The sequence below is a fragment of the Bufo bufo genome, chromosome 2, assembly GCF_905171765.1.
Source record: "Bufo bufo chromosome 2, aBufBuf1.1, whole genome shotgun sequence".
Lineage (NCBI taxonomy): Eukaryota > Metazoa > Chordata > Amphibia > Anura > Bufonidae > Bufo > Bufo bufo.
This window is the reverse complement of record NC_053390.1, coordinates 549,726,614-549,744,456: the sequence shown is the minus strand read 5'-3', so window position 1 is coordinate 549,744,456 and position 17,843 is coordinate 549,726,614. Positions and strand designations below refer to the sequence as shown.

The window sequence follows — 17,843 nt, the reverse complement described above, 5'->3', positions numbered from 1 at the left end:
ATTCTGAGGATAAGGGGCGGCGCTGGGCTCCTTCACGCTGGACTCATCTCAGGGACAGGACTCATCTCAGGTTGATTTTCATATGTATCAAATCGGGTTTTTTTACACAATAAAAGCACACAGAGCTATGGGGACTGGATATTGCGGATGTGCTAGCGGCCATCTAACAACCCATGTCCTCAGCTCTATACCCAAAATCCTGGTGACAGGTTCCCTTTTAAAGGGGTTATCCAACCCCTATAATAAAAAAAACTAGCTAGAGAGGCTTGTCCTAATCACTGCCTGCTATTGGCTGCTCACCCTGTCGCCGGATGTTTTGATCGGAGTGACGGGGCGATGCAGCGGCGGCCGTGCAGGGATCCGGAGCGACACATATGCCAGGGAGCAGGTAAGTATAATGTATACAAGGGGGTCAGTATAGGGGTTGGATATCCCCTTTAAAAACTTATTGTGACTGTTGTGCTTAGAGTGTGTGTGTGTGTGTGTGGAGGTTCATGTGTTGCCTAATTCGTATAAGTAGGCAAATTATACCACAAATCCCCTTTTTTTGCGAGAATTTAAAGTGGATCCTTCGTGTAAAGTATACCTGATGAGTAAAGCGTACCTACAGAGCTCTGATTTTGTACAGAGCTATTTTATTCTCCTACGTTGCTGCCTATTTTTACCCGAAGGAACACTGCCCATACACTGCTGTATATAGTTCCCACTTCTCATCCTCCTAGTGCTGGAAGCCACCAGCATTTATAAAAGTATTGGTTTGGGGCAACAGAGGAACGCTGCTTTGTACTAAGTGACCTCAGCTCCATTACCGTATCTGGTCTGTCAGGAAAACAGTCTGACCCATTTATGTAGCTTGTTTCTTGTAGACATTTTAGTGCTTGTGCATTCTTGAAGGATTGAAATGTTTGCCGTTTTTATCTGTTCAAACTTTGTTTTCTTCCAGAAAAGGCCACACTGATGCACAAATTGAGGCTATTTTTGCCAAATATGACCAAGATGGGGACCAGGAGCTTACAGAACATGAACACCAGCAGATGCGGGATGATTTGGAGAAGGAGAGGGTGAGCATGAGCCACAGTGTTTTTTTTTGTTGTTGCTTTGCCCTGACAAAAATTGGATTATAGTTACCTATAGTATAGCTTCACCTTTAGTGAACCTTTGTATATTTAGTGGAATATTATGGGATCTATATATGGAGGTTATTATTAAGGGCTACTTTTTAATTTTGATCAGTGGGAGTCTGGGTACAGATGGCTAAAACAAGGGGGCAGAAGCGCACAACTGAGCTTCTTTACGTCCGCTCCACTCTGCGAGCATAGACTTTCTGTGAACACTGCTCCCTCCTCTCTCTGAGGAGCAGTTCCTCACCCTTATTTTAGGGTGGCATCGGGACAATCCCTCAGCTCATCAAAACATCTGACGTGTCACTACACTATGTGAGTCCAAGAACTCACGTAATGGAATTGCAGTCACAGAGAAATCACATCTTTGTATACAGAATACAACCATCTTTTACAGAACAACTTCCCCACATCCGCTCTTCCCTATAAATGAATCTCTTCTGTTAATAAAGGCACATAGTTCACAAATCTGTGGACATATTCTGCTATCTTTCATTTGACTGTAGCATGGATATGCAGCTGCACATTACTACTGCCTGCCTATCGGTGTTCCAAGTCAACCTGCCTAAAGAGGTGCCCAGAATTAGATGAACATGGTTGCTTTCTTCCCAAAACAGCGCCATCCCTGTTTTTGTGTCTGGTATTGCAGCTTATCCACCATTTATTTCAATAGAGCAGAGCTACCATTAGGCCATAGACAAGTGTGGCGTTGGTTTTGGAAGCAAGCAGACATGTTTTTCTTAGCCTGTACAACCCGGTTACATGCAGCTTGATCTCATCAGGCTACACCAGTGTCAACTCATGACCATACAGTAGACACATTGTGAAACCAAGCACCGTAGTTTGGAGGCAATGCTGCAGGCTTGTAAACATACAGGTTTAGGCCTCATGCACACGACCGTTGTCCGCAAATTGCGGATCCGCAAAACATGAATGGCATCCGTGTGCGTTCCGCAATTTGCAGAACAGCACGGACAGCCATTAATATAACTGCCTATTCATGTCTTCAAAACGCGGACAAGAATAGGACAGTGTATATATATATTTCTCGCCCAATTCCTTAGGGGACACAGGAAACCTTGGGTATAGCTCATCTCCATAGGAGGCGTGACACTAAGTGAAAGACTGTTAAGCCCCTCCTCCAGCAGCTATACCCTCAGCCTGGAGCGAGCGACTCCCAGTTTTTTGCTTAGTGTCAAGGAGGCAAGACACTCTCTGCACTGCAGAGCTGTCTTTGCTAAAGATTTTATTTTTTCTCTTTTTATTATTTTCAACTTTTTTCCTTTTTTTCAACAGGGACAACAGAGTCGCAAAGACCTCTCTGTTTTCCCGGGGTTGAGCTGCGCCAGTGCCGGCTATCCGCACTGCTGCCTCCCCCACAGAAGAAAAGGAGGACCAGGGCAGCCCAGCTCCCCTGCATCCCGCCAGCACAAGGGTCGCCCGCCTGCAAGCCCCTCTCCAGCTTCCTGCCACTTCGGTGCCAGTGGCTGAAGGGGCGTCCCTGCTGGATGGACTGAGGGTGAAAACGTCAACTGGTGAGGTGGCTATGCAGCCGTTCCCCCCCCTGTTAGGGTTTTAACTTCTGTGTTCCCTCTGCCTAGCCTTGTCACATTACAAGGCTTACTGTCGGCTTCCCCCCCCTTGTGTGTGGAGCAGGACGGAGCAGTGCTCGTGGGGGAGGGTTTACTGCACAAGTTTACCTCAGGTGCTGCGGCCTTGTGGGGCCGCCTTTTGTTATCTCGGCCAGTGCTGCCGCTGTGTTCAGCTGCCGGCTGACTTCTCTTGCCGGCTACCGGTGTGTCATTCGCCGCCGGTGTATAAGGAGGTGGTCGGGGGGCAATATTTTCTCGGCGGCATATTTGTTTGAATCGCGCGCGAAAGTTCCGGCGGGGGGCGGAGCTTCGTTCCGCTTCTCCTGTACATGTTAGACATTCAGTCGGGGGGGCGGACGTCTTTCTTCCCGCTCCTCGCTGGCCCCGCCTCCTCTTCGTGCCTGCTCTCAGGACGGATCGTTTTTACCTCAGGTTTTACCTCAGGTTTTACCTCAGGATTTGCCGCTGCTGTTGCCGCTGCTGTTGTCGTCCGCTCCCACTCTGACCTGGTAGGACTGTTGACCCTTTCTAGCTCTGCAGCCCTCTGGCCTGGACGCTTTTATATTACTTCAGCCAACATGTCTGACCCCTCAGCGCCGGCCGGTCCTTGGTATCACACCTGCACCGCATGTAAGGCGCCCCTCCCTCAAGGGCAGCCTGACCCGCATTGCTCGGCTTGCAAAGCCCCATTACAGGGTCCGCCATCTGTTGTCACCCCCTGGCCTATTGGATCCCCCTGACTGGGCTAGATCCCTTTCCCAGGCTGTGGTCAGCCTCTCTAACGTTGTGGGCCGCCTTGCAGAGGTATTGCCCTTATCGCAGCCGGATATTTCCCCTGCTGGGCCCTCCGGGTCCGCTATCTTAGCTGACCCGTCTGAGTCCCTCTCTCCAGGCGGCACCTCCAGAGCCCGTCAACCCCAGAAGTGGTCTAGGGCGGAGCGCCTATCATCCTCGGATGCTTCAGTATCACCCCCAAGGGTGCGCTCTCAGTCGGGCCCTTCCTCGATACAGGATATGCCCTCTGAAGGGGAACTAGTTGATTCAGATTGTGATATGGACTCGGCCTTGCCTTCAAAACTGGCTTCTGCTGTGGGCCATCTTATTAACAATATTCGTGATACCTTTAAGATTCACGATGATCCTCCTAATTCTGAAAAAAAACAGTGTTTCCTTTTTTCGCCAAAAACAGACGTCTGCAGTTTTTCCCCTCCACACTGACTTCTCGTCGGTGGTTTCCAAGGCCTGGGCCCGCCCTGATGCCCGTTTTACCCCGCCTAAGAAGTTGGATATCTGTTATCCATTCCCGGCGGATGGCATTACAAACTGGGCGTCACCACCCAAAGTCGACCCCCCGGTGGCCCGTTTGGCAAAAAGCACGGCTATTCCCGTTGCTGATGGCTCTTCCTTACAATCCACTGAGGATCGCCGTATAGAGGCCATTACCAAAGGTATCTTTGCAGCCTCCGGTTCCGCCCTCCGGCCGGTCTTTGCTTCCGCTTGGGCTGGAAAAGCGGTTTCAGAGTGGGCTTCTTAGCTGGATCAGGAGCTTGAATCCGACGTCCCTATTCAGGACCTCCGTGCTCTAGCCCAACTTATCGTTCAAACCGGCAAATTCGTCTGTGAAGCATCCCTTGATGCGGGGGCTCTCATAGCCCGTTCGTCTGCCCTGGCCGTTTCGGCCAGGAGGGAGCTTTGGTTAAAGGTTTGGACGGCGGACTCCACGTCAAAGCGGTCTCTTACTGGCCTTCCCTTTACTGGTTCTCGATTGTTCGGGACCCGCTTGGATGAAATCATATCCGAAGCCACGGGGGGGAAGAGTACGCATCTTCCTCAATCTAGGACTAGGACCACCACTCGAGGCCGTCCCATTTTTTCTCGTTTCAGGTCTTCCCGCAGGGCTCCCGCACCTCGCACCTCTTCAGGTCCATCCCCTAGCTCTGTCCAAGACAGACGTAAGAAACCTTTTTTTCGGACCCAGCCCTCCTGGCGCAAGTCACAGCCTGCTCGCCCTCCCGCGACCAAGCAGAACACTACCTGAAGGTGCGCCCCCACCCGCCCGGGTGGGGGGACGTCTTTTCCTGTTCAGGGACTTCTGGCAGGCGCACGTCTCCGACGCCTGGGCTCTCGAAGTTGTGTCTTCCGGGTACAAACTCGTTTACGTCCCTCCCCCCAGTTCGGTTCTTTCGCTCCCGGGTTCCCCGGGATTCCCAAGGGGCGGCCGATTTCTTTACTGCCACTCGCACCCTTCTGGACAAAGGGGTCATCGCTCCGGTTCCCATGGAAGAAAGATTCAAGGGGTTCTATTCGAACCTTTTTGTGGTCCCCAAAAAAGAAGGCTCGGTTCGTCCCATTCTGGATCTAAAACGGTTAAACCGTTTCCTTCGTCTTCAGCGATTCCGGATGGAGTCTCTCAGGTCGGTGGTGGCCTCTCTGGAAAAAGGGGAGTTCCTGGCCTCTATCGACATCCAGGACGCCTACCTTCATATTCCAATCGCTCGGTGTCATCAGTGCTTTCTGCGCTTTGCAGTGGGGTCCGACCACTACCAGTTCGTTGCCCTCCCCTTCGGGCTGGCGACGGCCCCTCGCGTTTTCACAAAGGTCCTAGCCCCTGTCCTCGCCTTACTTCGTTCCAGGGGAGTTTTTCTTCTTCCATATTTGGACGATCTCCTTATCAAGGCACCCTCTGTCACTGACATCCGCCAGTGTGGACCTCTCGCTACAAACCTTACGCCGGTTCGGTTGGATTATCAATCTTCCCAAATCCGCTCTTGTTCCATCCAGGCAACTGATCTTTCTGGGGATGCTGCTGGATACAGATGCAGCGGAGGTTCGGCTTCCGTCAGAGAAGCGCCAGCTCCTTCATCGGTCGGTTCGGAGCCTTCTGACCCACCGCCGTCCTTCCTTCCGGTTCAGCATGCGGGTCTTGGGACAGATGGTGTCCTGTTTCGAAGCAATCCCCTACGCGCAGTATCACTCCCGCACCTTTCAGACTGCCATTCTGTCCGCATGGGACAAGTCCCAGGAAAGTCTGGATCAGCACTTTCCCCTTCCCCCCCCCAGGTTCGCTCCTCTCTCCTCTGGTGGTTACGGACCCCTCTCCAAGGGAAGTCCTTCCTGCCGATAACTTGGTTGGTGATTACCACCGATGCCAGTCTGCGGGGTTGGGGGGGGGTGTTTTCTCCTCGGTCCGTACAAGGCACTTGGTCTCCATCGGAGTCCAAACTGCCGATCAACGTTCTGGAGCTGAGGGCGGTTCTCCTTTCACTCCGGCATTGGACTTCGCTGCTTCAGGGTCACCCTGTTCGTGTCCAATCGGACAATGCCACGGCTGTGGCATACATAAATCATCAGGGGGGCACTCGCAGCACGGCAGCGATGAGGAAATTCGCTGGGCGGAAATTCATGTTCCAGCCATTTCGGCCATTTACATCCCGGGAGTGGACAATTGGGCAGCGGATTTCCTCAGCCGGACGACGATCGACCCGGGCGAGTGGTCTCTGCACCCCGACGTCTTCGAGTCTCTTTGCCTCCGTTGGGGTCGTCCGGACGTGGATCTCATGGCCTCCAGATTTAACCACAAGCTTCCCACCTTCATGGCCAGAACCAAGGACCCGGACGCTTACGGCGCGGACGCGCTCGTCCTTCCCTGGACGGAGTTCTCTCTCCTCTACGTTTTTCCGCCCCTGCCTCTTCTTCCACGAGTCCTTCGGAAGATCGCGGCGGAGGGCACGCCTGCGATCCTAATAGCCCCGGATTGGCCTCGTCGTCCTTGGTACGCCGACCTTATGTTGCTCCTGGCAGACGCCCCCTTGCCTCTGCCTCTAAGAGAAGACCTCCTCTCTCAAGGGCCGATCTTCCACCAGCATTTAGGGTCGCTACGTTTAGCGGCGTGGCTATTGAAACCGCGGTCCTAACGCGGCGGGGGTTTTCTGCTGACGTGGTCCGTACCATGATTCGTGCGCGTAAACCGGCTTCGTCCAGGATTTATTACCGAACCTGGCGGGCCTATTTGAATTTCTGCGAGACCTTAGATGTTCATCCCCTTCGGTTTTCTCTCCCCACGATTTTATCCTTCTTGCAGTCTGGTCTGGACTTGGGTTTAGGTATCAGTACCCTAAAGGGTCAGATCTCAGCGCTTTCGATCCTTTTTCAGCGACCTCTGGCTCCGCTCGGTCCAGTTAAGACTTTTCTTCAGGGGGTTGCTCACTATGCTCCCCCGTATCGCGCTCCCGTTCCATCTTGGGGTCTTAATGTTGTGCTGACGGCTCTCCAATCTTCTCCTTTCGAGCCTTTGCGCAGGGTTTCCCTTCGCTTGTTGTCTTGCAAAGTTTTTTTCCTCGTTGCCATCACGTCTCTTCGGCGTGTGTCTGAATTGGCGGCACTTTCTTGCGTAGAACCCCTCTTGGTTTTTCACCAGGACAAGGTCGTTCTCTGCCCGGTTCCGGATTTCCTTCCGAAGGTGGTGTCCGCTTTTCACCTGAATGAAGATATTGTCCTTCCTTCTCTGTGCCCGTCCCCGTCTCATCCTCGGGAACGGGATCTTCACCGTCTGGATGTTGTTAGGGCTCTGAGGATCTACTTGGATGTAACTAGACCCTTTCGGCGCTCGGATTCTCTATTTGTGGTTCCGGAGGGTCCGCGCAGGGGGCTGGCGGCATCTAAAGTGGTTATTGCCCGCTTCATCAAGATGGCTATTGCTGAGGCTTACCGTGCTAAGGGCAGGGAACCGCCCTTTGGTGTTACCGCTCATTCTACCAGAGCGGTCGGGGCTTCCTGGGCTCAGCGAAATCGAGCTTCGGCTGAACAATTGTGTAAGGCGGCCACCTGGTCTTCTTTGCACACTTTCACCAAGTTCTACAAGGTGAACACTTATGCATCGGCGGATGCTGCTTTGGGCCGCCTGGTCTTGCAGGCGGCGGTGCCTTAATGCCTATGGTGCTTTTAATTCATCTTGGGTTGTGGTCCCTCCCTATTTGTGGACTGCTTTTGAACGTCCCAAGGTTTCCTGTGTCCCCCAAGGAATTGGGCGAGAAAACGAGATTTTTGTATAACTTACCAGTAAAATCTCTTTCTCGCTCTTCCTTGGGGGACACAGCACCCACCCATTGTTTTGGTTGCCCTGACGGGAGTTTTGACTTGTTGGTGTTAATTTGGTTGATCCTTGCCTTTGTTTTAACTACTTGGGCACATAACTGGTAGTCGCTCGCTCCAGGCTGAGGGTATAGCTGCTGGAGGAGGGGCTTAACAGTCTTTCACTTAGTGTCACGCCTCCTATGGAGATGAGCTATACCCAAGCGGCCCCTGGAACGGAGCAACGGATGCGGACGGCACACGGAGTGCTGTCCGCATCTTTTGCGGCCCCATTGAAGTGAATGGGTCCGCATCCAAGCTGCAAAAACTGCGGCTCGGATGCGGACCAAAACAACGGCCGTGTGCATGAAGCCTTATTGTGTAGGCCCTACCTTAGCTATTCATGTTACCTTGTTGTACACAGTTGTACATTTCCATGGTGTGCTAATTAAAGCAGTGCCTTATTGCAGCTCACATAATTCTGTACGTGCTTGTTTCATTCTGCAAGGTTTCCTCTAAAAGCTGCAATACTTTGTGTGCAAACCACTGTATTGTGATGGAGGGTATGCATGGCCACATTGAAAAGCATTTCCCTACAATATTAATGATTCCTGTAATACAGATCCCAAATATCCTTGCGTGCATGAGGCCTAAAAGGTGTATATGCCTCCTGGCATACTGTATATACCTGTATGACTCCCAAACACTCACCTATAATGGAGATGGTTCCAGAAGTGTATGGAGATACAAATAACATAATCACAATCTGTTTTCTTTACACTATATACTGCCTCATGTAGTTTGAGGGTATTGCAGAGCAGACATATTCCATTAAAGGGGTTATCCTGTGATTAATGACAATCAGACTCCATATAGTACATGACAACCCCTTTCTAACAAAGCCAGAACCAGCCCTGTACCTCACATGGATCCAGAGATCTCCCCATTCATTGCTCCAATTGCTCTGCTTGATTTATTTCTGGCTGGTACCTCCAGGGTGTCTTTTCGCAGGTGGCGTGTCCTTTCTGCTGCAGTTTGCAAGACTCTTACCAAAATGTTGAAATGAAAATGTGACACGAGTCTCCATTGCAGTAGAGCTTTGTTTCATATGCATTTGTTCAATGATCAAAAAGTACTTGTAATAGCCATTTTCACATAATAGGTGGCAGATGGCTTTTAAATACTGTAGCTGGTCAGAAATATATTGCAGCTCAGTACTTGTTTGTTATAGCTGCATTTACACTATGTTGCAAACTGAAATATAGACACTATAATAGAAAGCAGCAAAGCCCTAAGGCTTCATTCACACGTCCGCAAAACACGGAAAGCGGCAATGTGCGTTCCGCATTTTGCGGACCGCACATTGCCGGTACTAATAGAATATACCTGTTCTTGTCCTATTCTTGCCAGCAATTGCGGACATGTTCTATTTTTTTGGCGGAACGGAAGTGCGGATCCGCACTTCCGTGTCCGGGCAGCACATCGCGCTGCCCCATAGGAATGAATGGGTCCGCAATTCCGTTCCGCAAATTGCGGAACGAAATTGCAGACGTGTGAATGGACCCTTAAAGGTGTTCGGGTTTAGAGCTGAACCTGGATATAAGTTCCCCTTCATTCATTTACAGTGTCCGAGTGGAGCATTTCTAGGACAAGGATTGTTTGTTTACTGCTGGTGACGTACCCGGCCTTTTCTCAGTATGCTAGGCAGAGGCTTCTGCCTAGCTGTGATCCCAGTGACGTCACCACACCAGCACTAATGTAAAACAGCCTAGGGCAGCGCTAAAGACCACTCATTTGTGCCGGTAATGGCATCTGGCTCACTGCTAGGCTGAAGTCTCCACCTAGCATACCCATGGGAAGCCCGATACATCACCGGTAGTAATGAAAAAACGCATTGCGCAGGGCAAGGGGAGCATCGGAGCAAGAAATGGTAAATGAGTGAAGATGTTATGTCTGAACCCAAACAACCCCTTTTAAAGTGTTTTTCCCATGATTAATATAAAAAAAATTAAAAGCAAACATCAGTACATGACAATCTGTAGCTAGAACCAGCCCTGTACTGCACATAGGTCCAGAGATCTCCCCATTCACTGCTCCAATTGCTCTGCTAGCTTATCTTCAGCCTGGCAGTTGAGGGATGTGTCCTTTCTGCTGCAGCTAAGGGGGCATGTCCATGCTCTCCCTATCCCAGCTCAGGAGCCAGTTGAAGGATGAAACTGAGCATGTGCGGCCATCTCAGTGAGCAGGTCAAAGAAATAATAAAATAAAAAAACAGCAGGCGGTGCTACACAGATACATTTTATTAAAATAACTCGTTGGCTATACAAAATTATTTAGATCCAGGTGCTGGTTTTCAAAACTGTCAAATATTTTTAATGGGAAAACCGCAGAATAAAGCTTCAGTGATAGGTCTGCTTTATTTTCTATGATCAGCCATCAGTAGCTGCTTGTTTGTTTCCTACAAGGAGGACCTGGAGCTGGACCGGGGCTCTCTGCCTCGTCCCATGAGCAGTCGTAGCTTCCCACGCAGTCTGGATGACTCGGAAGAGGATGATGATGAGGACAGTGGACACAGTTCTCGCAGGAGGGGTAGCAGCTCAAGTGGGGTCTCTTATGAAGAATTCCAAGTGTGAGTGCACCTTACCTATTTGGGTGATCATTTTCTCTATTTAAAAAAAGTTTAAAGTATAACTGTTGTTCAGGTCATTTTTCAGAATAACCTTTCATCTGTAAGTACATGAGAAATAACACTTTCTGGTCAATTATATGACTTGAATTTTGCACTTTAGCAGTTCTTCCCTTTGCGATGTGTCTAATTATAATTTTTTTTCTGAGCTGATGGGTGGAGACTAGCTGGGATCATGTCTGGCCAGACACTATGCATGAAGAAACATGGACTTGTTCCTAACTCTATATAGCACACACTCAGAAGCAGCAGCAGCAGTAATGGAGTACATTACCCGGCAGTACTGAGCAGTTTAGATGTAAACCTAGCAGTAGTGAGTACCTGGTAAACAGCAATCTCTCTCTATTTGTGTGCCTCTGCCTGTCTCCAGCAGGTCCTCCCTGCTTCTCCTCCCTTTTACACTCTTCATAGATTTCTATACAATCTGATCCTTCAGTGAGCAGGCAGCCCATCTTCACTGAAGACTAATTTGAGCAGTGAAGGAAAAGAGAGGAAACTATCTTTGATAAGATATACAGTTGCAAGAAAAAGTATGTGAACCCTTTGGAATAATATGGATTTCTGCATAAATTGGTCATAAAATGTGATCTGATCTTCATCTAAGTCACAACAATAGACAATGACAGTCTGCTTAAACTAATAACACACAAAGAATTAAATGTTACCATGTTTTGATTGAACACACCATGTAAACATTCACAGTGCAGGTGGAAAAAGTATGTGAACCCTTGGATTTAATAACTGGTTGAACTTCCTTTGACAGCAATAACTTCATCCAAACGTTTCCTGTAGTTGCAGATCAGACGTGCACAACGGTCAGGAGTAATTCTTGACCATTCCTCTTTACAGAACTGTTTCAGTTCAGCAATATTCTTGGGATGTCTGGTGTGAATTGCTTTCTTCAGGTCATGCCACAACATTTCAATCGGGTTGAGGTCAGGACTCTGACTGGGCCACTCCAGAAGGCGTATTTTCTTCTGTTTAAGCCATTCTGTTGTTGATTTACTTGTATTCTTTGGGTCGTTGTCCTGTTGCAACACCCATCTTCTGTTGAGCCTTAGCTGGTGGACAGATGGCCTTAAGTTCTCCTGCAAAATGTCTTGATAAACTTGGGAATTCATTTTTCCTTCGATGATAGCAATCCGTCCAGGCCCTGACGCAGCAAAGCAGCCCCAAACCATGATGCCCCCACCACCATACTCCACAGTTGGGATGAGGTTTTGATGTTGGTGTGCTGTGCCTCTTTTTCTCCACACATAGTGTTGTGTGTTTCTTCCACAGAATATTTTGCCAGTACTGCTGTGGAACATCCAGGTGCTCTTGTGCAAACTGTAAACGTGCAGCAATTTTATTTTGGACAGCAGTGGCTTCCTCTGTGGTATCCTCCCATGAAATCCATTCTTGTTTAGTGTTTTACGTATCGTAGATTCGCTAACAGGGATGTTAGCATATGCCAGAGACTCTTGTAAGTCTTTAGCTGACACTCTAGGATTCTTCTTCACCTCATTGAGCAGTCTGCGCTGTGCTCTTGCAGTCATCTTTACAGGATGGCCACTCCTAGGGAGAGTAGCAGCAGTGCTGAACTTTCTCCATTTATAGACAATTTGTCTTACTGTGGACTGATGAACAGCAAGGCTTTTGGAGATACTTTTATAACCCTTTCCAGCTTTATGCAAGTCAACAATTCTTAATCGTAGGTCTTCTGAGAGCTCTTTTGTGCGAGGCATCATTCACATCAGGCAATGGTTCTTGTGAAAAGCAAACCCAGAACTGGTGTGTGTTTTTTATAGGGCAGGACAGCTTTAACCAACACCTCCAATCTCATCTCATTGATTGGACTCCAGTTGGCTGACACCTCACTCCAATTGGCTCTTGGAGATGTCATTAGTCTAGGGGTTCACATACTTTTTCCACCTGCACTGTGAATGTTTAATGTTCAATAAAAACATTGTAACATTTAATTATTTGTGTGTTATTAGCTTAAGCAGACTGTGATTGGCTATTGTTGTAACTTAGATGAAGATCAGATCACATTTTATGACCAATTTGTGCAGAAATCCATATCATTCCAAAGGGTTCACATACGGTACTCTTTCTTGCAACTGTATTACAAAGTTTCTTATATTTGCCTGTACTATTCATCTATGAAAAAATGAAATGACAGTTACCGTTTAAAGGGAACCTGTCACCGGGATTTTGTGTATAGAGCTGAGGACATGGGTTGCTAGATGGCCGCTAGCACATCCGCAATATCCCGCCCTCATAGCTCTGTGTGCTTTTATTGTGTAAAAAAAACTATTTTATACATATGCAAATTAACCTGGGATGAGTCCTGTCCCTGAGATGAGTCACTTACAGGACTCATCTCAGGTCAATTTGCATATGTATTAAATCGTTTTTTATATACAATAAAAGCACACAGAGCTATGGGGACTGGGTATTGCGGATGTGCTAGCGGTCATCTAGCAACCCATGTCCTCCGCTCTATACACAAAATCCCGGTGACAGGTTCCCTTTAACACTTTAAAAGCTAGCGTGATCATTGATGGGAATTGTTGCTTTGTACAAAGGTGCAATAATATTAATTATACCACCACACTATGATGAATGTGTAGTGGTATATAATCACACCCAAATTAAAGCAGAATTAATTTGTGAACTGGGAATCATAAAACATAACGTTTACTAAGTCATTTAAAATATAAAAATACCACTGGGTGAGAGACAACAAAATTCATATACCTCCACTATTTCAAATCACAATTGGGGCTCTTTCACACTTGCGTTGTTCTGTTCCGGCATAGAGTTCCGTCGTCGGGGCTCTATGCCGGAAGAATCCTGATCAGGATTATCCTAATGCATTCTGAATGGAGAGAAATCCGTTCAGGATGCATCAGGATGTCTTCAGTTCAGGACCGGAACGTTTTTTGGCCGGAGAAAATACCGCAGCATGCTGCGCTTTTTGCTCCGGTCAAAAATCCTGAACACTTGCCGCAACGCCGGATCCGGAATTAATGCCCATTGAAAGGCATTAATCCGGATCCGGCCTTAAGCTAAAGCTGAATGGTTACCATGGCTGCCAGGACGCTAAAGTCCTGTTTGCCATGGTAAAGTGTAGTGGGGAGCGGGGGAGCAGTATACTTACCGTCCGTGCGGCTCCCGGGGCGCTTCAGAGTGACGTCAGGGCGCCCCACGCGCATGGATGACGTGATCGCATGGATCACGTCATCCATGCGCATGGGGCGCTCTGACGTCATTCTGGAGCGCCCCGGGAGCCGCACGGATGGTAAGTATACTGCTCCCCACTACTACTATGGCAGCCAGGACTTTAATAGCGTCCTGGGTGCCATAGTAACACTGAACGCATTTTGAAGACTGATCCGTCCTCAAATGCTTTCAGTTCACTTGCAGTGTTACGGATCCGGCGGGCACTTCCGGCAAATGGAGTGCACGACGGATCTGGACAACTCAAGTGTGAAAGAGGCCTAAGTGAAAAAAATGGGTGGATCTTACCACGTCTTGTGAGTTCCACAACCAATGGAGGGACGTCCTGGCAGTTGGTGATACCTGGGACCAGCGTGACCAAGGTGCTTGTGTCAGGTGGCAGTTATAAATCTCCTAGTGAACCTTATTATGGCTTTCCTGCCTATATAAGGGCTAGGGGCTGTTCTTATTGCCTGCCTAACACACATGGAGCCCCCCCCCCCCGACAGGGGCAACCCCATACCGAACCTATCCCTCAGTATGGGTCTAGTACTATACTTAACCCTAATTACAGAGCCCTACATGCCATGTTTCAGTCTTGCTTTTCAGACATCATCAGGGGACTTCACAAAAGTATTCAGGGATAGTGAAAGATTAAGGTCGTTTTAGCCTCGTGCTTTCACTCTGGATAGTGGGTAAATCTTATCCATGCCACATCATGGGAAGTGTCCCATGTCAGCTTGTGTCTCACCTCAAACAGTGGTGATTTTGGTTCACCCAAATCACCACTGTTTGAGGTGAGACACAAGCTGACATGGGACACTTCCCATGATGTGGGGGTCACGCTGTGGGGGTCACGCTGGTCCCAGGTATCACCAACTGCCAGGACCTCCCTCCATTGGTTGTGGAACTCACAAGACGTGGTAAGATCCACCCATATTTTTCACTTATTGTGATTTGAAATAGTGGAGGTATATGAATTTTGTTGTCTCTCACCCAGTGGTATTTTTATATTTTAAATTACTTAGTAAACGTTATGTTTTATGATTCCCAGTTCACAAATTAAGCCTCATCCACGAACAGACCCCCTGAGATGTCCTCTAAGCAATGCTGATTATTTAGTGTTGGACATCTTTACCTTTGCAGGTCTCATTGTTGCACCTAATGCCTGTGATGTAGGCCCTGACTGCACATGATGTATAGTAGACGGTGTAATGCTTTCCTTTTAGTCTGGTTAGGAGAGTTGATCGGATGGAACACTCTATTGGAAGTATTGTGTCCAAAATTGACGCAGTGATTGTTAAGCTGGAAGCCATGGAAAGAGCCAAAATGAAACGCAGAGAGGTCCTGGCAAGACTTCTGGATGGAGTCACAGAGGTATGCATTTCATCCTATTTTGTGTAAGTAATACATACTGGGAGGATTTATCAAAATCAGGGTATGTTATGTACCTAGCAGCAATACCACTTCATTTTGGTGATATTGTGTTTACCTTGTCATGTTCTGTATTCAACTGTCCACAAATTTAGATTTTTTTTTTTTTTTTAATTGGTCTTTTTTTTTTTTTTTTTCGTCTGTGTCTATGAAATTAAGTTACAGGTAGTGTTAGTTTCATGACTTGGATCCCTGGTGGGGGATAGGAGTGATAGCCCTGGCCCCTAACTAGGCTTCTACTATTAATATTGTTAATGGTAATACTAATATTAATGTTACCTGATACTCTCAACCCTCTAACAATGACACGAGACCCTTCCTACACCTTTATTCCAACCTTGATTATTTTTTTTTAAAGGCAAGCTATCTGGAGCTTCATGCTGCAGAGTCACAGGCAGCATAAAATCTCAAAAAGCTCCCTCATTAGGCCTCATTCACACAATCGTATTTTCAGTCCACATTTTTTGTGGATTGAATGTAGATCTGTTCATTCCTATGGGGCCACAAAAAATGCTGCAAACTATGCATCATGTCCTATTCTTGTCTTTTTTGCAGACAGAAATAAGCATTTCTAAAATGGGGCTCACCAACCTCATCCTTATTTTGTGGATCCGCAACTTGCAGACCACAAAACGGATACGATCGTGTCCAGGAGGCCTTACAGAGAGCTATGTTTTATTCTGACACACTGCAGCATTTCAGAGAAAACATGGCTTAAAAACAAGTCTGAAATGGAGAGAAGAGTAATCTAGGCGGCCACCTGCTAGCTTTGCATGATAGGTCTACCCATATATGCAAAAAAAAGTAAGACCTGTCAATCAAGCCAAGCTGCGTGGGGAGAAATCAGCAGGGAGACGTCCTTATGGCTCTACTTTTAACTCATTATTTCAGCGAATATATTTCAGAGTTATAAAAGTCACCTAAAAGGAAAAGAGAAGTAGTAACCTGATTTGGTGACTACATTGCCGTTACACCTAGACGCTATGCTCTCTCTGCAACTGCTGCGCCCTCCACTTTAATTGACATGGCCAGGCAGTGTAAATTTGATCACCCCTGGCCCGTCAATCAAAGGGAAGGGGGGGGGGGGGCAGCAGTTGCAAAGAGAGCATAGCATTTAGGTGTAATGGCAACGCCCCCGTTGCTCTTAGAGGTGCATTTGCATATATTAATAGATAATTTTTCTCAATGTGGACACATATGAACATGGGACCAACACAGATGTCGTCAGCTGCCCAAGTACACATGTAACAGGTCAGTTTCATAGGTACATCTACTGACAGATGCCCTGTAATGGGAGGCCGCACTGCTGTTCTTGCAGTTGCTGATTTTTGCCAAGAACGGACATGTCCATTCTTGGCGCGGTCATGGCAATAAACCGCGGCCTCCCTTTGAAAACAAAATGAGGCCAATTCTCTAGGGACACCTGAATGATTTTTGGCTCAGAATCTGTGCTAAATTCTTACATATAAGATGCTACATGAATTGATCCCAATGTTCCTGTTTCTTTACCATCTAGGATGAAAGGCTTGGCCGAGATACTGAAATGCATAGAGAACAAATGGAGCGCCTGGTGAGAGAAGAATTGGAGAGATGGGAATCCGATGACACTGCGTCCCAAATGAGCCACCGTTTGGGGACTCCTAGTGAAACCAATGGCCAGGCACGCCCCAGGAGCTCACGCCCTCCCTCCTCACAGTCTACAGAGGGCATTGATGGCGGAGGAGTGGCCACCAGTGTTTCAAATAGCCAGGTCTAGAATAACATCTGATGCACAGCTGGGTGTGTAGGTTAGAGGTACTGAATTATGGCTTCTCAGTTTCAGGCCAACAGATAGAGAACTGCAGTTTGCCTTAAGGCTAGGGCGACACTGGTCGCCGCCAGGATCGCTGAGCAGCGGTGATCCCATAGAAATGGGATTTCTTGTGACTGCCATGGCCATCCCATTCAGCCGCGGCCATCCCATTGATTTCTATAGGATCACTGATGCCCAGTGATCCTGGTCGCGACAGCTGTCGTGCAACTGGTGTCACCGTGTAGCCCTAGCCTAAGGCCCCTTTACACATTGGACTATTTCCAGCTGAACCCACTATTTTTGTCAGAATCAGCTGACTGTGTGTGGGGAGCTTTCAGTTCTGCCCAAACGGATGAATTCAGATGAGAGGAAACGGGCAGGTTGAATTTCTATTCCCGATCCTTTTGTCCTCCTAGGAGATAAGCTGCCACCACAGGTGTATGGCAGTAGCTTTCTCCTCTCTCCCCACTGAAAGCACATACAGTCAGGAGAGATAGTTGTGGGCTGAACAACCTACAGACTACAGCTATTGAAGGCACATGGGCACCCTAAGCCAGACCTGATCAGTATCTTACTAAAGTGGTACAACCAAACGCACAATAGTCACCGGGTCTTCAGCACAGTAGATGATCTCGATCACCACAAATAAAAGGCCCAATGTAAAATGGTGATGTGCGATTCAACCTCATGCTTCCCATCTAGATGAATACAGAAATGATACAGTGCTTATGTAAATGTGCAGCTTATGTTCTCACCTTGCACACCAATGATTTCATTGCACTGAGTAAACCACTTAAGGGAACCTGTCACCGGGATTTTGGGTATAGAGCTGAGGACATGGGTTGCTAGATTGCCGCTAGCACATCCGCAATACCCAGTCCCTATAGCTCTGTGTGCTTTTATTGTGTAAAAAAAAAAACGATTTGATACATATGCAAATTAAC

General features: G+C 48.0%; 1 protein-coding gene across 1 annotated transcript in view; it reads left to right on the top strand.

The window, feature by feature from the left end:
* PKD2 (polycystin 2, transient receptor potential cation channel) overlaps positions 1-17,692 on the top strand; it is a 60,494-nt gene extending 42,802 nt beyond the window's left edge. Inside the window, 4 exon segments of the mRNA XM_040418095.1 lie at positions 944-1,061; positions 10,249-10,412; positions 14,903-15,050; positions 16,624-17,692. Of these exon segments, the coding sequence (XP_040274029.1) occupies positions 944-1,061; positions 10,249-10,412; positions 14,903-15,050; positions 16,624-16,863 (670 nt within the window). The 3' untranslated portion in view covers positions 16,864-17,692.
* The last annotated feature ends 151 nt before the right edge of the window (positions 17,693-17,843 follow it).